The following is a 21750-nucleotide window of genomic DNA, read 5'->3' as shown; positions in this document are numbered from 1 at the left end:
TGGCAAACACAACAACCTGTCTTTCTTGACAGACTGCTGTTGCCTTATGCTCCTTCACGAACACTTAGATCAGCGGAACAAAATCTTTTAACAATTCCATCGTTGAAAATCATAAATACGAGAAGAGTGGAGATTTTCTCCATTACAGCCCCACAAATTTGGAATCGACTTCCGTCTTTTTTTAAGAGAAGAAAGACAGCTAGATAAATTCAAAATTGTTCTTAAGACATTTCCGTTTAATGATGCTTTTAAGAATTAAGTCCTGAAATGGTTGTTATTATCCATTAACAGGGATACATAGATGGACTCTTTAAAATACCAAAAACTAGCCTTATAAGGCTAAAAACCCTTCCCTCCCTTAATGTTATTACCTTGAATGTTTCTTTGCTTTTAAAAATTGTAGTTCTCCCCCTTTTCTCCTGGTGTCTGTTATAAGTCAGTATTAACATTAATATTGGTTTGTAAATATTATTTTTAATATAAATCACTTAGAAATTATATAACTGGAAACTTGTTTTATTATTTGTACACTTGCTGTAAGATTAAAAAATGAATAAAGAATTTAAAAAAAAAACAAAAAAACTTGGAAACTTGGATATAATTTTTAATGGAAAAGGTTTGCAGTTTGGTTTATGGACAGAGCCCTAGATCCTTTTTCTTGTCATACACAAATACTCCTTGAGAACCTTCTGCACTTGTCAGAGTTTGGTCTCAAGCCCAACTCTATTAGATCTCAGTGCAATTGGTGCTTACCATCAGTACATCTGTGTATAGCTTCTAGCAACATCGTAAATGACGGCAGATAAAGACCTGAATGGTCCATCCAGTCTGCCCAACCATACATGCTCCATAAATTATTTAGTTTAAATGGTATTTTTTCTTAGATATTTCTGGGCCAGAAACTCTAGTTATTGATTCATGAGAGGTTTGCTGTTATTCAAATAGGGTTACGAGTAGTAGTATAGATAGATAGAATATGTTTAGGACAGAAGTTATGTATAAAGACACATCATTTTGTAAGGCTTTATGTACTAGAAGTAAGATATTGAATTTGATCCTACTTAATAAGGAGCCAATGTAAGTAAGCCAAATGTGTAGCGATATGCTCAAACAGGGAATCCCCAGTAAGAAACCTAGTAGCTAAGTTCTGAACTATAGGACACAAGGTCTGCCTCATAAAAAGATCACGGAAATTTTCAGCATGGAACTAAGTCCTTCCCCTCGTGGACCGAGCCTTTCTTTTAGTATTCAAAACTCCTCTTAGCAACAATTTAACCTCATGATTATAGCAGGTTTCCGGGTCTTGCTGCATCTGTGTAGAAAGAACCAATGTTTCAGCCATCATGCTGTGGCTTTCTTCAGGGTATGCTGAGGTCTGCATTGTATCTTTATATATAATGGGTTTATGGATCTGATTGAGAACAGGACAATCTATGGGCTGAGAAATTTGAATTGTGGTGGGAACGTTCATTAGAGGTCCAAGATTGAATTTAAATTTTGGCAGGAAAGTTCATTGGAAATCCAGGCTTGAAAGTTGGATATTGACAGGAGTATTTGGGACCCAATTTTTAATGTCTGGAGAGAGAGTCTGAGGACCCACTTTTAAATTTTGTCAGAAAAGAGGCTGGGACTTTTTGAGATGGAGGAATAAGGCGTTTGTCTTCAGCCCCAATCCTTTTTGCATTAACCCCCTCTTCTACAAAGCCGCACAGTAACGGCCCCGAAGCCCATAGAGATTTAAAGGGCTTCGGGGCTAGCGCGGCTTTGTAGAGGAGGGGGTAAATTTCTTTTGGATTAGAGGTTGCCATGCTTTGTTTATGGAGAGCCCTTTGTCTTCATGGAAGTTATTGCAATTTCAGTTGCCTCTTTTGATTCTTCTTGGCCACCAGCAGTCTTCTTTCTCCAGGACTTTTGTGTTTTCAAATCTAATTGTTTCCCTGCCATGGAGGGCTACAACTGATTTTTCTGTGTTACATAGTTTGTGGTGTCTCTTGTGCTCTTTCAGCCTTTCCTCTAAAGTGCGTCCAGTCTCACCAATGTATGACTAGCCACAACTGCATGGGATTTCATATATACCAGGGGTTTGGAGCAGAGGCAACCGGTCTTTCACATGTGTAACTGCGGATGCAAGTCTCTGTGGTGCATTGTAGGCTGTTTTGATGTTATTTTTCTTTAGTAGTTTCCTTATGCAATCTGTTACTCCTTCGACATAAGGGAGCACTACCATTTTTTGTTCTGATGCGGTATTGGCCTCTGGTGATGGTTGGTCGTTGCTGGTTTTGTGGGTCGAGTTGTCCATAAAGTTTAAGGCTCTGGAGGTAGCCCTTCTGCTGTAGCCATTAGCAAGAAAAGTGTCCTGGAGGGTGTCCTTTTCTTTTTGAAGGCTTCCTGGGTCACAAACTCTTAGAGTTCTATTCACGAGTATATGTAGAACCCCTCTTTTTGTGGATGGGTGGTGATAATGGTTCGTATGGATGGGCTTCATGTATACTGTGTGTCCCAAGCTTCCATCTGGCTGCTTTCTCATTTTTACATCCAGAAAGGGCCATCCGTTGGTCTTGGTATCCACGGTAAATTTTATGTTGGAGTGGCCATTGTTTAGATAGTCTAGAAATTCACAGAGTTTCTTGCTTTCCTTCCCTCCATGGTTCTAATGTCTTTCCCACTCTCTTCCTTACTGCCCTATCCAATCTCTCTCTTCTCTGCAGGCCAAAACCCCCAACCTATGTCTAGCATCTCTCTCCCTCTCCATCAGTTCTGAAGTTAGACATCTTTGGTTTTCTTCACCAGCTCCCCCCCACAAATCCCATATCTTCAACCTGTACCCCCATTTCCTTCCTTCACACACCTCTCCAGTGCTCCTCCAGCCTTTCTATTCATTGCCGGCACTATCAGCAATCAAGGCAGAATGGAACCAGAAGCCTTCTTTCTACAGTGTTCTGCGTCCTCTGATGCTACATCCTGTTTGCAGAAAAAAAAAATTTCCAGGACCAGCCTGCCTTGATCACTAACACTGCTGGCAATGAACGAAATGTTGGAAGAGTGACAGAGGGGAGAAAAAAAGGAAATAAATAGTTAGTCCCTCCCCCCTTCCCCCCCCTGTCCAAACACACCTTTTCTCGTCTTCTCAATCTTCCTCTCCATGGTGTCCATCATTTCTCTCCTTCTTCCCTATCTCCCTTTCACCCATCCATAGTCTCTAGCATCTTTCCTCCCCTACCTCATCTCCTAACCCAGAGAGTCCAGAATTTCTCCCCTTCTCTGTTGACCTCTGCCTGTCCTAGTCTCCAACTTATCTCTCCCCACTCCATCCATAATCTGAAGCATCTCTCTTTCCCCTGGGGGTCTGCAGTATCTCACTCCCTCCGCCCCCTCTGACTGCAGCATTTTTCTCCTTTCCTCTCTCCCCTGGGTCTCCAGCATTTTTCTGCTTTCCTCCCTGCCCCAGGTGGTCTGTAGAATTCCTCTCCTTCCCTAACTCCATTGGATTTCCAGCATCTTCCCTCATCCTTGTGGTCTCCATCATTTCTCTCCCCCATCAGGTCTCCAACATTTCCTTCCTCTCTCTACTGGCTCTCCAGCTTCCTTTTCTTCCCGCTCCCTCCCTTGGGTGGTCTCCAGAATTTCTCTTCTTCCCTCCCTCAACTGGGTTTCCAGCATATCTCTCCTTCCCTCTCCCCAGCGTTCTTCATAATTTCTTTCCTTTTCTTCCTCCTCAGGTTGCCATCATTTCCCCTCTGCATTTCCAGCTTTATCTTCTTCCCTTCTCCCCCTCCTCTGGCTCACCAGCTTTCTCATCTTTCTTCCACCCAGGTCTCTAGCTTTCTCTTCTTCTTCCCTCCCCCCAGATCTAGGAGGAAATTTTTTTTCACTCAGAGAATAGTTAAGCTTTGGAACCCGTTGCCCGAGGATGTGATAAGAGCGGATAGCGTAGCTAGTTTTAAGAAAAGTTTGGACAAGTTCCTGGAGGAAAAATCCATAGTCTGTTATTGAGAAAGGCACGGGGGAAGCCACTGCTTGCCCTGTATCAGTAGTATGGAATATTGCTACACCTTGGGTTTTGGCCAGGTTCTAGTGATCTGGATTGGCCACCCGTGAGAACGGGCTACTGGGCTTGATGGACCATTGGTCCGACCCAGTAAGGCTATTCTTAAGTTCTTATGTTTGTGTTTCTTCCCCCCCCCCCCCAAGGTCTCCAGCTTTTTCTTCTTCTTCCCCAACCCCAAGTCACCAGCTTTCTCTTCCTCTTCGCCCGCCCTTACTCCGAAAGAAGACCTCATAGCATCATTGTTACAGTGCTGACATTTCTGCCCTGCTGTACATAGTACCGACCTCAATGCAATAATTTTGACCACACAATTTCCTGGTGCAACCAAAATGTTTGTTTAGCTCCCTGCACTCGCATCTCCCCCCACAGCAGTCATTTTTGTGGGAGAGGGGAGAAATTCCCCCACACCCACAGGAGCCATCTTTAGGGTGGGGAATCCCCCTGCACCGCTAACCAAAATTATTGCCGAGCCACCCGTACTTCACCCTGCTGCACCTTCTAGTAAGAGCTGCCCACCTTGTGGGGCCCCAGTGGTTCTACAGAACAGCCAGAAGTCCATGAATGACAAAAGAAATGTGTGCTACCTCAGGAGGTGCCTGTGAGAGAAGACAGAACAGGCCTCTTGATGTCTTCCCTCTCGGGCATTGCCTGGGGCAGCCTGCCTTTCTTTTGTCATTGAAGGACCTTCCTGAATTTTCCACAGGGCAGGCGGCCCTTGCTAACAGATCAGGTGACTGTGGGGTGCCAAGGAATTGAGAGAGGAAGAGACGGGAGAGAAAGAAAATTTGGGGGGGAGATGCTACGGCACCAGTGGCTCCCCCCCCCCACCCCAGTTCCAACGCCTTTTACCAGAGAGAAACGTTAGAATAGATTTGAGAGAATATCCGATGCTCCATTATTCCAACTGCAGCAAACTGTTGTACGCAAATGTTCATTCAATCGGGGTTTCATTTACGGCCGTCAAATGATGGAAGTCTCTACTTAGGGAAATAAGAGGTCAGGACAATTATCCTGTTTTTAGAGAAATGTTGTAGAAACGCTTTTACTTTGCAAATATCTGGCATAAATGATTGTCAGATTAAGATATCCTCTTTCTTGAATTACTGGCAACATACATTTAGGTTATGCTGCTAAACAAGAGGTCATAATTTTTGCTTGGGGACTGGACTAGTTCTGTTGAAACTATTAAATTGTAAGCCACATGGAACTATAATACGTCAACGTGGGATATACTGTAGATGTCAGTATATGTAAACATTTCTAGGAGCTGATTCCAGTAAAGTCCTTCCTTTTGGACAAATTCCTCTTCTTTGTACTCTATGAACCACCCTAAGAGCAAGAAAACAGTATTACTCACACATCTAAGAGCTGATTCCGGTAAGATCCCCCTTCTTCGAGAAATTTCTCTTCTCTGTACTGTATGAACCCCATTTAAGAGCCGCAGCATGTCAAGCTAGGAAGCTGCTTCTCCTTCTATGTGCTAATTTCCTGACTCACTTCTGCGAGTTCACTTTCTAGTGAAGGACTCTTTTTTTCCCCCCACTAATTGAATCCAGAGCAGAGCATGCTGTTACAGATATAGTATTAATTTATGCTGACACCACCTAGTGGTTCGTGGTTATATTTCACAGTCTTCCTGCTTTTTGCCACCGTTAATCTTTAGTTGTAATACCGCATGGTTTGTGTGCACAGCTCTATTTAGTGTGTCTTTATTTTTAGTTCTGAAACAAATGCCCTGATATGAAGCTTGAGGTCTACAAACACAGAGTCTCATGAGCTTCAAGGCCTTCTCTTAAATAAGGACATAAGACTTGCCGCTGCTGGGTCAGACCAGTGGTCCATCATGCTCAGCAGTCCGCTCACGCGGCGGCCCTTAGGTCAAAGACCAGTGCTCTAAATGAGTCCAGTCACACCTGCGTACGCTCCAGTTTAGCAGGAACTTATCTAACTTTGTCTTGAATCCCTGGAGGGTGTTTTCCCCTATGACAGACTTCGGAAGAGCGTTCCAGTTTTCTACCAATCTGGGTGAAGAAGAACTTCCTTACATTTGTACGGAATCTATCCCCTTTCAGCTTTAGAGAGTGCCCTCTCGTTCTCTCTACCTTGGAGAGGGTGAACAACCTGTCTTTATCTACTAGGTCTATTCCCTTCATTATCTTGAATGTTTCGATCATGTCCCCTCTCAGTCTCCTTTTTTCAAGGGCGAAGAGGCCCAGTTTCTCTAATCTCTCACTGTACGGCAACTCCTCCAGCCCCTTAACCATTTTTGTCGCTCTTCTTTGGACCTTTTCGAGTAGTACCGTGTCCTTCTTCATGTATGGCGACCAGTGCTGGACGCAGTACTCCAGGTGAGGGCGCACCATGGCCCGGTACAGCGGCATGATAACCTTCTCTGATCTGTTTGTGATCTCCTTCTTAATCACTCTTAGCATTCTGTTCACCCTTTTGTCCACCGCCGCACATTGCACAGAAGGCTTCATTGACTTGTCGACCAGTACTCCAAAGTCTCTTTCCTGGGGGGGGTCTCTCCGACTACTGCACCGGACATCCTGTATGTGTGTATAAGATTCTTGTTACCGACATGCATCACCTTACACTTTTCCACGTTAAACCTCATTTGCCATGTGCGGCCCATTTCTCGAGCGTGTTTATGTCACATTGCAGGTCTTCACAGTCCTTCTATGTCTTCACTACTCTTCGCCAGCCCCAAGCCCTTCCTCTGATGGCTTAGCATGTAATTGTTAGGGGACATTCATAGGGGAGGAGCCTAGGAAGGGCCAGCATTTAGGTACACCCATAAGGCCCAATTCTATATATTAAAAAGGGATGGTTAACAAAACTAAGAATGTTATACTGCCCTGTATCGCTCCGTGGTTCGATCTCATCTGGAGTATTGCGTTCAGTTCTAGTCTCCTTATCTCAAGAAAGGTTCAAAGAAGAAGTTCACTAGTAAAGGTTCAAAGAAGAGCAACCAAGATGATAAAGGGGATGGAACTCCTCTGATATGAGGAAAGACCTAAGAGGTTAGGGCTCTTCAGCTTGGAAAAGAGACAGCCTAGGGGAGATATGATTGAAGTCTACAAAATCCTGAGTGGAGTAGAACGGGTACAAGTGGATCGATTTTTCACTCCTTAGCATAGCTCGACAAATCAAAATCTCTCCCAATTCAGTGTTTGCCACCAGGTTGCCAGAGCTCTGTGCATCCTGCCCCAAATGGAGCATTCTATAAGAACCCTCCCTCACGCGCATAAGTGTTTTTATAGAAAAGGCTCTATAAGTCTGCAGACAATGGGCAGTTAAACGTTGGCTTTTCAGCGTTTGATATTTTTTTTTTCTGCGTTGGTTTGATTTCGACTTGTGTTAACACAGGACTTGTTCACCTGTGTATTACAAAACAACAGTGACCCCTGATGCAGGCGTTTTGATTCGCCGAAACACAGTACTGTGTCGGGTCCACAGTTCATGTTTGTCCTTTCGTTTTGGAATAAACAATTTATTTTTTTAATATTTTTTACGATTGTGGAGTGTTCATTGTCCGTTCCCACTGTTTTTTGAGCCTGTGGGTTCTTGTCCTGTTGGACTCTTTGCTGTCGGCAACCAGTTATAGATCATATCCCTGCACACACTCAGGCAAGCTTTCAAATTTCCCCCCTCCCCCCCAAAAAAAGCTGCGAAATCGGACTTGGTACGCAGCCCAGAAGGTAGCAAATTCCTGCAACAGAGGGCAGCGTAGGTTTTGCCATAGAAAAGGCAGCGCAAGTTTTAGCCGACCTGGCATTCCTCGCTGCAGGAACATGCAATAAATTCGTCTCCATGACGTGAAGCACGCGTGTTGACTCGGAGAAGGCAAGCCAATCCCACGATCTGATCCATCACTAGAGAGCTAAACAAATGAATACAATATAAGCTGCCTAATACCGTATAAACCAATGCAGTGTTCAAAGATGAGGAATCGCATGGTCCTGAAAGTAGCTTTGCAGCAACGATTTTAAAATGTAAACTAGCAAACCTAAATTGCCAGCATTACAATAGTCACCACCCTATGATTTCTTGTGAAGAACTAAAAGAACAAAAGGAGGTCCAACTTAATTTTTTCATTTTTTCATTCATTCTTTACATATCTTTTAATAGATTTATTCAATTGTACTGTTTCTAATTTTCAATGTAAAATCCTTTCCACTTTGTATGCTAGCTCCATATCTGACTCATTTGGTTTCTTGCATTGCATTCTCTATTATAAATGTGTTTGTTTCTTTTTGTATTTAAGGCTGGATGCTGTATTAATATATATTTATTATCCATTTTGTCTGTTCCTTATATAAGCTTTATAATGGGTTCATTGTTATTATTATTTTTCCTATTTTTATCCATTTATATTCACTGTTATATAATATACACTCATTTTAGCCACCTCTATTAATTTACATCTATTTCTGTGTATAAGGCTTTTATGTATGTTCTGATTTTTAATATGCTTGTGGCATTTTTAATTCTATCTTATGATATGTGTTATAAATATAAATTTTCTTATCTTGTTTTTTTAAAAAAAATTTTAATTTGTTGCTTGTATAATATTTTATATCCCTATGATCATTTTGCTCTTTTATTTTCCTCTATAGCTACCATTATACAGTATTTCTGTGATTTTTTTGTTTTCTCCCTCTACTTTTACCATGGTATGTATTTTATTTTTCATTTTTTATCCAACGCTACAGAATATATTGATTCTTTTTCTATTTTCTTTTCTTTTTCCACATTGTGGTTTTCTTTCACGGGTCTTTTCTTTTGTGTGTTCATCTTTGCCTTTTTATATATGATAATATATATTATTCAAAAATTTTTTTAGTTTAATTAATGTCACTTAATTTGCATGTTTTGTACTTTATGTTTGTTCTTTGCATTCTATTTCTTTCTTTACGGATGTGCGGCACTCTTTTATGAAATCTGGTTGATACACCATTTTCTGTAATACCCTTCTATTATTATTATTTGATTGTTTTTAATTAATATTTTAATTTATCATGTGTATAATTGTATTTTTTAAATATTATTAAACCTTATGTTACCCATTATTAATACAGTAATTAATTTTATGTTATATTTGTACCAATTAGGACCCCTGACGAAGGTGTGTCCGAAACACGGACCGTGTCGGGTCCCTTGATTGGTAATTGGTAAAAGGGTTTGCATATTATTTTTTGCATATCATTTTTTGTCATTAATAAAATTTGCCTACGTCTTGTACAGATCTGCAGTTTTGTTTTGTTTGCTCTTCTTGTGAAGAACTGACAGAATGTCCTTTTTGTTTTCCAGTTTCCGTTATGGGATTCATGCAGACAGGTAAGAGCCTTAACTAAAGACAACTGTATTAAATGAATGGAAACATCGCCGTCTTGTGATGTGGCCCGCAAAGGGTTACCAGAGGTTCGGATTTACCCGGACAATGGCCTCTTTTTAGAGGACTGTCTGTGCATCCGGGTGGCTTTTCCAAACCTGACGCTTTGTCAGGGTTTTGAAAAGCTTCCAGCTCGGGACTGCGTCGGGGGGGGGGGGGTGTCATCTGTGAATCTGTATGTGATGTCATTGCATCACATCTGCGCATGCGCAGATGCCCTCTCGACGCGGCTCCGAGCACGAGAAGAAGTTGAGGGCGGAGCCGGGGGCGTGGCTTGGGCGGAATAGGGGCAGGCCTGTGGATGTGGACATTTGTTCAGATTTTACGATAATAAAATCTTGTCACCCTACGTTTCACTTCAAAGTCACTGTTTTCGCCCTTTGATTTGAAGACAGACCTGTACTATGGAAATCTGTTAGTAAAACAGTGGTACTGTGGGTAATACAAGTGATGGCGGTATAGCTAGCCACAATTACCTATGGCTACCAAGGATGTGAATTAGGGCTAGATTCACTAAGCATACCGATTGTTTACTGATCGGTTTGCGAGCCCTTTGCGACCCAATTTCCCTCTGACCCAATTCACTAACCTCGGTCCCGATCAAGCTCCGATCCGTGCATGCAAATGAGGGGGAACGGCATTGAAATGATGGCAGGTAGCGATTCACAAACAAAAACCCTGCAACACCGACTGGGCTGGTCGATCACAAGCAAGCGACTGTTGGGGACCAGTTGTTCACAGCTTTCCAACTGCCATCTCCTGCTCTTCCTGCTGTCTTTCCAGCTCTCTGCCCCTGACTCTCCTGCTCTCTGTGCCCCCGACTTTCAGCCGCGATTTTCTCCCTGCTCTGCCCCGAATCTACTCTCCTTCTCCTTGCCCCTACTCTCTGCCCCCGAATCTTCTCTCCTGCTCCTTGCCCTGACTCCCCGAATCTGTTCTCCTTCTCCTTACCTCGACTCTCTGCCCCCGAATCTGCTCTCCTGCTCCTTGCCACGACTCTCTGCCCCAGAATCTTCTCTCCTGCTCCTTGCCCCGACTCCCCGAATCTGCTCTCCTGCTCTTTGCCCCAACTCTCTGCCCCCGAATCTGCTCTCCTGCTTCTTGCCCCAACTCCCCAAATCTGCTCTCCTGCTCTGACTCTCTGCCCCCGAACCTGCTTTCAAGCTCCTTGCCCTGGCTTCCCCCCGCAGTGCGAGCCTGTGGTTTTAACCCACGGGTTAAAACCATGGGCTTGCTGGGCTAGTAAAAAAGCTTAAAAAAATGAGTCACAGCTCTTAGACGTATGTGCAGACCATCTACAGATGGTCTGCGCATGCGTCGGGATCGCTACAGAGCGATCCCGGCGGTCGGTTGGGGGCGATTGCATGAGGGCGATTCGTACATCAGCCCTCCGGATCGGATCCCTCACAGACCGGATCCGATCCGTGCCCTTAGTGAATCTAGTCCAGGGGTCTCCAAAGTCCCTCCTTGAGGGCCGAATCCAGTCGGGTTTTCAGGATTTCCCCAAACTATGAGATCTATGTGCATGCATTGCTTTCAATGTATATTCATTGGGGAAATCCTAAAAACCCGACTGGATTCGGCCCTCAAGGAGGGACTTTGGAGACCCCCTGATCTAGCCCTTAGTTAGCATTTATTTATTTCATTTTAAAATTTCTTTTTTGCCTAACGCCTGGCAGGTGACAACTACACATACATAGTTCATTTACAGGAACGACAACAACTACAACTACAAAAATTAACACATAATATATAGAACTCAACAGCAAAACATCCTTCCCTTACATCAGCATAATTGACCTAGCTCAGCCACAAAACTCCTTCACGACCAAATGTCTCGAGCAGTCATCTAAATTGTTCAGTATTTTTATATAAATGTTCTTGATCTGGCAAAAAATTCCACAATCTGGCCCCTCCTAAGGAGAAAGATGCCTGATTTGTTGACACCCTGAATCCACCAACACTTGCATTGCTCTTTCTAATCATAATGATCTTTTTGGCGTACCCAGTAAAATAAGTCACAAAAAAATCCAAGTAGCTAATAGGCTACAAACATGGCCTGTGTTGGGTCATTTTTTTTTTTTATGTTCAAATCTATTTTATTAAGCAGAAAGAAATACAACAGCAAGAATAACTATGGTTTACATTTTCATCAAACAACCGTGGAGGGCTGGACTCTTATGCCCTCCCCGGACCCACCTCACCCCCACCCCACAGCATAGAAGCCCCAACCCCCCGCCCTCCCATCCCATCCCCCCACAGATACAGATACTCAGAGGCAGAGATCAGCAAAGACACTGAGAAACACAGAATCAAAGGTGGAGTCTATTCAAGACCCGGCTACGACTCTCAGGAGTCAAAATGTTCAAATATGGAGTCCAAGTGTGAACAAAGTCTCTGCTCCGGCGTCTAGAAGAACAGGCCAAACGGGCCTCCCATCCCAGCAGTTCATGAAGGCGATTCCACCAAAAAGAAGGTGGTTCAGAAGAAAGCCAACAACACAAGATACATTTCTTCCCCAAGATAAAACATTTATTATTTGGTTTCTATCCTGTGGGTCGCTTGTGACTGTACAAACCCTTTGTGGATTGTTTTTATGATTATTGGTTTCAATCTTCTGTCCCACAATATATTTGTTCTTTGCTGCTTCCTTAAATGATTAAACAGTATTTCCTCAGATTACTCCGGAGCCTATATTATATTCTATGAACGCGTTAGCGTTTACCATGCGCTAAATCGGCTCGCACGCCTTAGTGAAAGGACCCCTTTATCAGGGAATAACGTTACACTATCCTTGTTCTGTTTTGTTAGAACATAAGAAGTGCCTTCACCGGATCAGACCCTAGGTCCATCTTGTCCGGCGACCTGCCCACGCGGAGGCTAAGTTAGGTGTTCCCTAATGGGCACCTTGTTCACCCGTATCCCTCAATGTGATTTGCAAGAAGGTGTACATCCAACTTGCCCTTGAATCCCAGAATGGTGGTCTCTTCCACAACCTCCTCCGGGAGAGCATTCCAAGCGTCCACCACTCGCTGTGTGAAGCAGAACTTCCTGACATTAGTCCTGAGTCTGCCGCCCCTCGGTTTCAGTCCATGACCTCTTGTTCGAGTCACTTTTGACAATGTGAATAACGAAGTTCCTGGCTCTATTTTGTCGAAACCTTTTTAGTATCTTAAAAGTCTCTAACATATCCCCTCACAGCCTTCTCTTCCGGAGGGTGAACAATCCCAATTTTGTTACCAAGTCACTATCATTCTGTGACAATACAAGAGGAAACTGCAGTCCTGCAGAGGAATTGGATGGTGAGGATTCATTGAGGATATCCTGAAATCCTGACCAGATGTTTTTTCCAAGGGATGGGCTCAGAGCCACTACTGTAATGCTTTATCGCTGGAGATTCCAGCAGAATGAGGGATGCAGGGGCTAGGAATGCCAGAGACTTGGAGGATGCCGGTATCTGTACGACAACTGTGTCACTTGTGAATGAGAAAAGCTAAAGATTTGCTGGTTCACCGCCTCTGAGGCCATTGTGGTCCTTGGTAATTTTGGCAATCGCTCAGAAATATGACCCAACTGTTAGGGTTAATGTTCTCAGCATATATAGATATGTCACACTAATATCTCCTATAGTCTTCTCATATTACTGTTATTATAGTAACATAGTAGATGACGGCAGATAAAGACCCGAATGGTCCATCCAGTCTGCCCAACCTGATTCAATTTAAATTTTTAAATTTTTTCTTCTTAGCTATTTCTGGGCTAGACTCCAAAGCTTTACCCGGTACTGTGCTTGGGTTCCAACTGCCGAAATCTCTGTTAAGACTTACTCCAGCCCATCTACACCCTCCCAGCCATTGAAGCCCTCCCTTGCCCATCCTCCACCAAACGTCCATACACAGGCACAGACCGTGCAAGTCTGCCCAGTAACTGGCCTAGTTCAATATTTAATATTATTTTCTGATTCTAAATCTTCTGTGTTCATCCCACGCTTCTTTGAACTCAGTCACAGTTTTACTCTCCCTCTCTTTCTTTGTCTTTCTCTCTCTCTCTTTCTGTCACTCTCTCTTTCTTTGTCTCACTCTCTCTTTCTCTCGCTCTTTCTTTGTCTTTCTCTCTCTCTCTTTCTTTCTTTGTCTTTTTCTCTCTTTGTCTTTCTCTCTTTTTCTTTGTCTCTCTCATAGTAACATATAGTAGATGACGGCAGATAAAGACCCGAATGGTCCATCCAGTCTGCCCAACCTGATTCAATTTAAATTTTTTAATTTTTTCTTCTTAGCTATTTCTGGGCAAGAATCCAAAGCTTTACCCGGTACTGTGCTTGGGTTCCAACTGCCGAAATCTCTGTTAAGACTTACTCCAGCCCATCTACACCCTCCCAGCCATTGAAGCCCTCCCCAGCCCATCCTCCACCAAACGGCCATACACAGACACAGACCGTACAAGTCTGCCCAGTAACTGGCCTAGTTCAATATTTAATATTATTTTCTGATTCTAAATCTTCTGTGTTCATCCCACGCTTCTTTGAACTCAATCACAGTTTTACTCTCCACCACCTCTCTCGGGAGCGCATTCCAGGCATCCACCACCCTCTCCGTAAAGTAGAATTTCCTAACATTGCCCCTGAATCTACCACCCCTCAACCTCAAATTATGTCCTCTGGTTTTACCATTTTCCTTTCTAATGCCCGCTCACATATTGCTAAGATATAATTGAACTAACTGCACCTTACTTGTATAGTCTTTACTCAACAATCATTCATCAATATCGTATATCAAACTTGTTCCCTTTTTGAAGCAAGTCATAAAAGATTGTCAACTCGATCCTCAGATGCACCACTCCATGTTCAATTTAATTTCATAACGTTAAGCTTAATGTGCTTTGTCTTGATTCATTGAGGAGTGTGGTCTAGATGGAAGGCGTATGACTGTTTAGGGACCTGGCCTTGAAAAAGCTCTCTCCAGCGAAACATGTTGGCAAAAGGAAGTCCCTATAAAAGAGAGACCACGAACTGAAAGATAAGTTAAAAACTTTAAAAAAACAAACCTAAATTAAATATTTATAAAGTCCGTTACATTAACGGGTGTGTGTATTTCTCTTTATTTCTTTCTCTCTCTCTCTCCTTAGCTGCTTTCTGTCTTTCTTTTTCCTTGGCTGTCCATCACCACCCCTTGCCTGCTCCCCCTGTCCATTCTCCCTTCCTTTTACATCCCCTGTGTCCATCACCACCCCTTCACAGGTCTCCTTATGCAGCAGCACCCCTTCTCCCTTTGTTTTACCTCTCCCCTGTCCAGCAGCACCTTCCTTCTCCCCCTGTCCAACATTAGGCCTCCGTTCCTTTTTCTTCACCCCCCTGTCCATCAGCACCTCTTTCCTTCTCCCCCTGTCCAGCAGTAGGTGTTCCTTCCTTTTTCTCCCCCCCCTCCTTCTTATCCCTATGATACACTTACCTTGCTCTGCCCCTGATCAGAGGCTCCCGACAGCCGCCCAGTTGCACCCATTGGAAAAGTTCCCTCTGCAGCATCCCGCACCCCTCCTGACGCGACTACCGCTGTCCCGCACCTGCCCCTGTGTCTTTCTTCTTGTCTTTCTGTGTCCCTTCCTCCCTCTGTCTGTCTGTCCAAAGCAGCATTTCCTCCCTCCACACCAGTTCCCTGTGCCCCTGCCCCTGTGTCTTTCTTCTTCTCTTTCTGTGTCCCTTCCTTCCTCTGTCTGTCCAAAGCAGCATTCCCTCCCCCCACACCATTTCCCTGTGCACCTGCCCCTGTGTCTTTCTTCTTGTCTTTCTGTCTCCCTTCCTCCCTCTGTCTGTCTGTGCAAAGCTGCATTCCCTCCCCCTTCCATTTCCCTCCCCCCACACCAGTTCCCTGTGCCTGCATTAGCGTTTCCTCTACCCTCTTTCCCTTCCCACAGTTGCGACTACAAACGCGGGCCGAGTCCTTTGCCGCCCCCCCCCCTTCCCTTCCCGCGGGCCTAACTACACATGGCGATTCAAGCAGCGTGTGCTGCAGTCTTCACACACTGCTTCAGGTCCTTCTTCTGGCCTGATTTACTCTGGCACGTCCGGAGCAAATCAGGGCAGTAGAAAGGCCCGAAGCAGCGTGTGAAGACTGCTGGACACGCTGCTTACATCGGCAGTCGGGCCCGCGGTAAGGGAAGAGGGGGGGGGGCGGCAAATGACAGCGGAAAGTTGCTGGGCTCCTCGGTGGGGGCGCTGAGTGGCCGCGATCCCTCTCCTCCCAGACCCCCCCACCCCCCCGGAGGAACGGGGATCGAGTTGCCGCCATTTTGAAGATCATTCTGCCCTGCTCCTTGCCTTAGTCTATTTTTAAGTTGAAAGACACGGTGGTGGCGGCGGCTCCTCTCAAGATCCCCGACTGCATTGGACTTCCGACGCAGGTGGGGATCCTGAGAGGAGTCGCTGCCTGTTCTTTCAACTTAAAAATATAGTAAGGCAAGGAGCAGGGCAGAGCGAAGAACATTGATTCCCATAAGATCATCCGCCTCGGGGGAGACAAACGCCGCGTCAGACATCAGCCTCGGGGGAGGAGAGAGAGAGTGTTTCGGGCGCATTCGCACTCCTATCTGAGATGCTGTACATCTCACGGAAAACGGACCCACGCGATAGGACTGCGCATGCGCGGCCTAGCGTTTTATTATATTAGATATACATATTTTTTTGTTTCTTCTGTATGGACCTTCAGATAATAACTGGACCATAAATTCTGCCCATTGTATTTTATACTTCATTTCATTTTTTTATTCGTAATTGGTTAGCTACTTAGCTCTGAGGTTAGCTCTCAAAATTCATCAATGCCACCTCTCCCGACATGCATGTTTCGAACAGAAATTTTCTTCAGGGTCGAGGGGAACAATCGAAGGAGCAGTCGTCAGTTCAAACAGGTGAACGAGAAACAGCAGCTCTCTAGTCACTGTGTGCTTGTGTGGTAACACTAGGAACTCAAAATGTACACGCTCAAAGTGTATGAATTTTCTTTTCCAGATCAATTCCAGCTGAGACTAGTGAACGGTTCCCATCAGTGTGCTGGGAGAGTGGAGGTCTTTCACGAGGAAAAGTGGGGAACGGTGTGTGATGACAGCTGGGACTTAGAAGATGCCGCGGTGGTGTGCAAGCAGATGGATTGTGGACCTGTGCGCTCAGCTCCAAGCGGCGCCCATTTTGGAAAAGGAAAAGAGCAGATTTGGCTGGACGATGTTCACTGCAACGGCTCAGAAACTCTCCTGGCTGACTGCATGCATGACTCTTGGGGAGAGCATAACTGTGACCACATGGAAGATGCTGGTGTCGTGTGCTCAAGTAATTATCCGTCTAATTTCCTTATTACTTCCACTTCAGCTCTTTACTTGAGCAGATAGCAGCTCATATATTTGTCTTATCAAGTTTCAAGTTTTATTGGGATTTGTTATCTACGCAATATCATATACAGTGGAACCTTGGTTTATGAGCATAATTCGTTCCAGAAGCATGCTCGTAAACCAAATTGCTTGTATATCAAAGCAAGTTTCCCCATAGGAAGTAAGGGAAACTGCTTTGATTGGTTTCACCTCCTCCCCCCCCCCCCCTCCACGAGGCTACCGGCGCTGCTCCATTCTACCCCCCCCTTGAGGAATCCGACGCTGTTCCAAACCCCTCCCCGTGAACCAGCATCCCCCACCCCGCTCGCGTTGCCCCCCCCTCCACCGCGATCCTACTTTCCCCCCTCCCGCGCAGTCAATGACACCCTTTACCCGACTTGGCACGAGTGCCGGTGCCCGAAGATCCTCCCTCTTCTGGCGCGGCTGGACGGTGCGTCGGAGATCCTCCTTCTTCTGGGCTGGGCTGGACTGGCTTTGAGCATTTGCGCATGCTCAAAGCCTTCTGGTCTCGCTCTCTCCGAAATTGAGAGCGAGACCAGAAGGCTTTGAGCATGCGCAAATACTCAAAGCCAGTCCAGCCCAGCCCAGACCAGAAGAAGGAGGATCTCCAACGCACCGCCCAGCCCAGAGAGGGAGGATCTTCGGGCACCGGCACTCGTGCCAAGTCGGGTAAAGGGTGTCATTGACTGCTCGGGGGGGGGGGAGAAGTAGGATTGCGGTGGAGGGGGGCAATGCGAGCGGGGGGGGGATGCCGGATCGCCGGGGGGGGAGCGCTCGCTACGAGGCACCAAGTTTGCGAATGTTTTGCTCGTCTTGCAAAACACTCGCAAACTGGTGCACTCGTAAACCGAGGTACCACTGTACTTCAATGCGTATAACAATTGTTTTTAAAATACCAATTAACAAATTGGGGAGGACAAAACAAGATAATATAGACAAATTTTGGCATTCTATTACAAACTGGTACAAAAGGCAAAAGGGGTGAACTGCAAATTTTTTAAGAAAAGAAAAAGAAACATTTAAGAAAAAAAAAACCCCACATATGGAGGGGTCATGGAAAACATATATGGTAGGATCTCAAATCCAAGATATAAAGTGAAATAAAGAGTATTTTGGCGACCTACACATAACACTCATTAAAAACTGGGATTTAATATTTGTAGGTAGTATTTTCTATATATTGAAAGCGTCCTTGAACAGAAAGCTGTTCAAAGAGAGAAACGGTATCCCTGTGAATCCAGAACTGTGGGCCTGAATCTGCTTCCAGTTCCTGTCAGGAAGGTTACGAGATAAAGTCCCGCTGCTGTCACTGCTCATGTGAAATCAGCAGCAGGAAACAGGGAAGCCAAGCAGGGCCATGTCGGCCGTATTAACGATCCGGCAGCATAGGGTTACCAGATTTTCCCCGAAGGAAATTCCGGACCCACGGCCATGCCTCAGGCACGCCCAGTTCTGCCCGTGTCATGCCCTGTCCTGCCCCCCCCCCCCCTTAGCCTGTTCGTGCGTCAGGACGGCATCCACGCATGCATGGACGCGCCACAATGACGTCCCGTGTGTGCCGGGTTTCGAAAAGCCATCAAGACCCCCGGACATGTTTGGGGGAATCCGGACCTCTGGTAACCCTACGGTAGCACATTTACTACATAGGACTCTGAAAAACACAAGGTTTTTTAAAGCTTTACTTATTCACTTCATTTCTTGGAAATCCCTGAGATCTATATTTTTTTAATTCATTGAAAGTAGGTCCAAGTTGGATAAGTTTAAGAAGTGCAACATCACCGAGGGGGAGAAAAGAAGGGAATGCATCCAAGGCCAGATCACTTCTACCTCTAACCCTCTGTTGTAGTTCCTTCCTATTTCTCCTACTGTAAACCGCGTCGAGCTCTACGAACGTGGAGATGATGCGGTATACAAACCTAAGGATTAGATTAGATTAGATTAGATATTGGGCATAAACCGAACATACGAAGGTGGTATGAAAAGTTTGGTAAATTTCCAGGAGATGGCGCCACAATCCATTTAAGTCAGCGATGCTGTCAACATAACATAAAAATTGATTTACATATCGTAATTACCTTGCAGTTCAATGCGCTGTACATAAATAAAAACTGAACATTTCTCAGCAAAATGTATCAAAATGCATTACATTTTGTTTAATACACTTCAGATATTTAGAAGAATTTGCTCTGATCGCTTCATAACTGGCAAAATTACCTGGGCTTAGAATTTCCCTTCAGTTAGTATGCACACGGGTACAGATGTACCAGCGGACTTTTCCACTGCAGCCTAAACTATTTAAAGAGAAACTATATGAGACTGTCCCCCCCAGAGACATAGGGGTAAATTAAAAAATGGCACTGCTGAAGTATGAATATTTGGATACTAAGAAAAGTGGCCCTGGTCAATGGAGGAAATTCCGAGCGATTTGGGCTCCGGTCTGGGACAATTTGTCTCCGGGTGCCCGAAGTGCTCTTCTGAATTTCTGACACTGGAGTGCTTGGGGGGGTGAGGGGTGGGGGGGGGGTTTGGAGGGTGGGTTGTTCTTGGCTTTTGATGAGTATCTTTTGTCTCCGCGCAGAAACAACGCGGTAGACCCTTTTTGTCTTGGGTTTTGCTTTGTTTCTGGTTCTTTGTATTCAGATTGTGGTTTACTTCTTTGTATTCTTCTTTTCTTAATAAAAGAAAAAAAAAAAAAAATGGTACTGAAATTTAGACATTGGGATGATGGGCGCCCAGCATGAATTCCATAACTGTTCCACGTGGAACTGCTTTAAAATACTAGTATAAATCCACAGATCCATGCCTAATAATAGGTACAAGTACTTACAGAAGCCAAAAGGCTGGTATAAATAGTTAGTTTTGTAGACAAAAAACTAGCCCCCTCTTCAACGAAACCGCGGTAGCAGTTTTTAGCGCAGCGAGCCGTGCTGAATGGCCCGCACAGCTCCCGACGCTCAAAGAGTTCCTATGAGCGTCGGGAGCAGCGCGGGACATTCAGCGCGGCTCCCCACGCTAGAAACTGCTAGCGCGGTTTCGTAGCAGAGGGGGTAAGTCGGGATGGTGCGTGACAAGAGTGAAGGGGACACTAGTCTTGAGAAAGCCGAATGGCGAAACATGTTGAATGGGCCCCTTCCGGGCCCAGATAAGTAAGCTTGAAAAATAAAGGAAAAAGCCGACGTTGAAACGGCGGCAAAGCTGAGCTACTTAAAATATTTCTATTCATATTTCTTTGATTTGAAAGTTTGTTTAAAGCACACGATGCTAAGCAAAAAAGTGAAAAAAGCAGATTTGATGAAGATATATACATCACAAAAATGTTTATTATACAGCCATTGAAATGGTGATTGACTGGTTGGTGGCATTTCTGATGAATCTGCAATAAAAAGTACTTGAAGTCTAATACATTCCTAGTAGCTTAATAAGGTTTAATTAATTAATCAGCTCAATAATAAGATGCAGACCGTAGTCCAGCAGCAAGAGGGGCACTATCCAGTCTTTTGCAGTGAGTGTCACATGTATGATTTTCTCCCGGTTGGCGAGAAGTTATATGTGTGTGCTCGCTGCAAAGAGCTCCAAGCTCTCAGAGAACAAGTACGTTCTCTTGAGGCTAGAGTAGCAGACTTGGAGGAGCTGAGGGAGACAGAGAAGTACATAAAGGAGGCCTACAGGGATGTTGTAGAGAAGTCCCACCTCCAGTCTGGTAGCCCCTGTGCTGCCTTGGAGGAGAGAGGTCTCCTGGAAGGAGAGCATCACCCTAGCAAAGTAGGAAATAATCCTGTAGCTAGGACCTGCCCACCAGGGGATGCAGTATCTTCTCGCTCTGAGGATGTGTCTCCAGGGGCTTCTGTCCAGGAGGGAAGGGTTAGGACAGCTGTTGTAGTTGGTGATTTGATCATTAGTCATGTAGATAGCTGAGTGGCTGGTGGGCGTGAGGATCACCTGGTTACTTGCCTGCCTGATGCAAAGGTGGCAGACCTCACGTGTCACTTAGATAGGATTTTAGATAGTGCTGGGGAGGAGCCAGCTATCTTGGTACATGTATGTATCAATGACAAAGGAAAATGTGGGAAGGAGGCTCTGGAAGCCAAAGTTAGGATCTTATGTAGAAAGCTGAAATCCAGATCCTCCAGGGTAGCATTTTCAGAAATGCTCCCAGTTCCACGTGCAGGACCCAAGAGACAGGCAGAGCTCCAAAGTCTCAGTGCGTGGTTGAGACGATGGTGTAGGGATGAGGGATTTAGATTTGTTAGGAACTGGGCAACCTTCTGGGAAAGGGGGAGCTTGTTCCGAAAGGATGGACTCCATCTTATCTAGGATGGAACCAGGCTGCCGGCGCTAACGTTTAAAAAGGAGATAGAACAGCTTTCAAAGTGAAATGCGTGGGAAAGCCGACAATCGCCCAGGAGAGCGGATGATTCGGTGTGAGGTATCCTTGGAGGATATTTAGGGAGTCCCAGTAGAGAGGTTTCAATAATGATGAAAGAAAGCCAGGCGGGTTTAAGAGTAAGGCAGAACAAAAGGTCCAAATTTTTGTCTTCTCAGCAGCCTGCAGTTATAAGGAAAAAAAACACAATTTGAAGTGTCTGTGTACAAATGCTAGAAGCCTAAAAAATAAAATAGGAGAGTTAGAGTATATAGCACTGAATGATGAGGTAGATATAATAGGCATCTTGGAGACCTGGTGGAAGGAGGACAATCAATGGGACACTGTGTTACCTGGGTACAAATTATATTGCAAGGATAGAGTGGATCAAACTGGAGGGGGGGGGGGGGGTTGCGCTATAGGTTAAAGAGGGAATTGAAGCAAATCAAATAAACATTCTGCGTGGCATCCATTATTACTACCCTCTTTATAACCACTAACTCTTATTATGTTTCTCCTTCCTTATATTAAAGTTTCTGTAAACCGTGCCGAGCTCTATCTTTATGGAGA

At 44.8% G+C, this 21750-nt stretch overlaps 1 protein-coding gene across 2 annotated transcripts in view; it reads left to right on the top strand.

The window, feature by feature from the left end:
* The window catches only part of LOC117368385 (scavenger receptor cysteine-rich type 1 protein M130-like), a 142965-nt gene that overhangs the window by 18285 nt on the left and 102930 nt on the right, over positions 1–21750 (top strand). Inside the window, exons 2-3 of one of the 2 annotated variants that reach the window (XM_033961983.1) lie at positions 9362–9388; positions 16444–16758. In XM_033961983.1, the coding sequence (XP_033817874.1) occupies positions 9362–9388; positions 16444–16758 (342 nt within the window). The remainder of the gene's footprint in view (positions 1–9361; positions 9389–16443; positions 16759–21750) is intronic. The other variant, XM_033961984.1, reaches the window with a different exon arrangement.

Source organism: Geotrypetes seraphini, chromosome 10 (genome assembly GCF_902459505.1).
Source record: "Geotrypetes seraphini chromosome 10, aGeoSer1.1, whole genome shotgun sequence".
NCBI lineage: Eukaryota > Metazoa > Chordata > Amphibia > Gymnophiona > Dermophiidae > Geotrypetes > Geotrypetes seraphini.
Note: the sequence above shows the minus strand (reverse complement) of the source record. Positions and strands in the feature narration are given on the sequence as shown.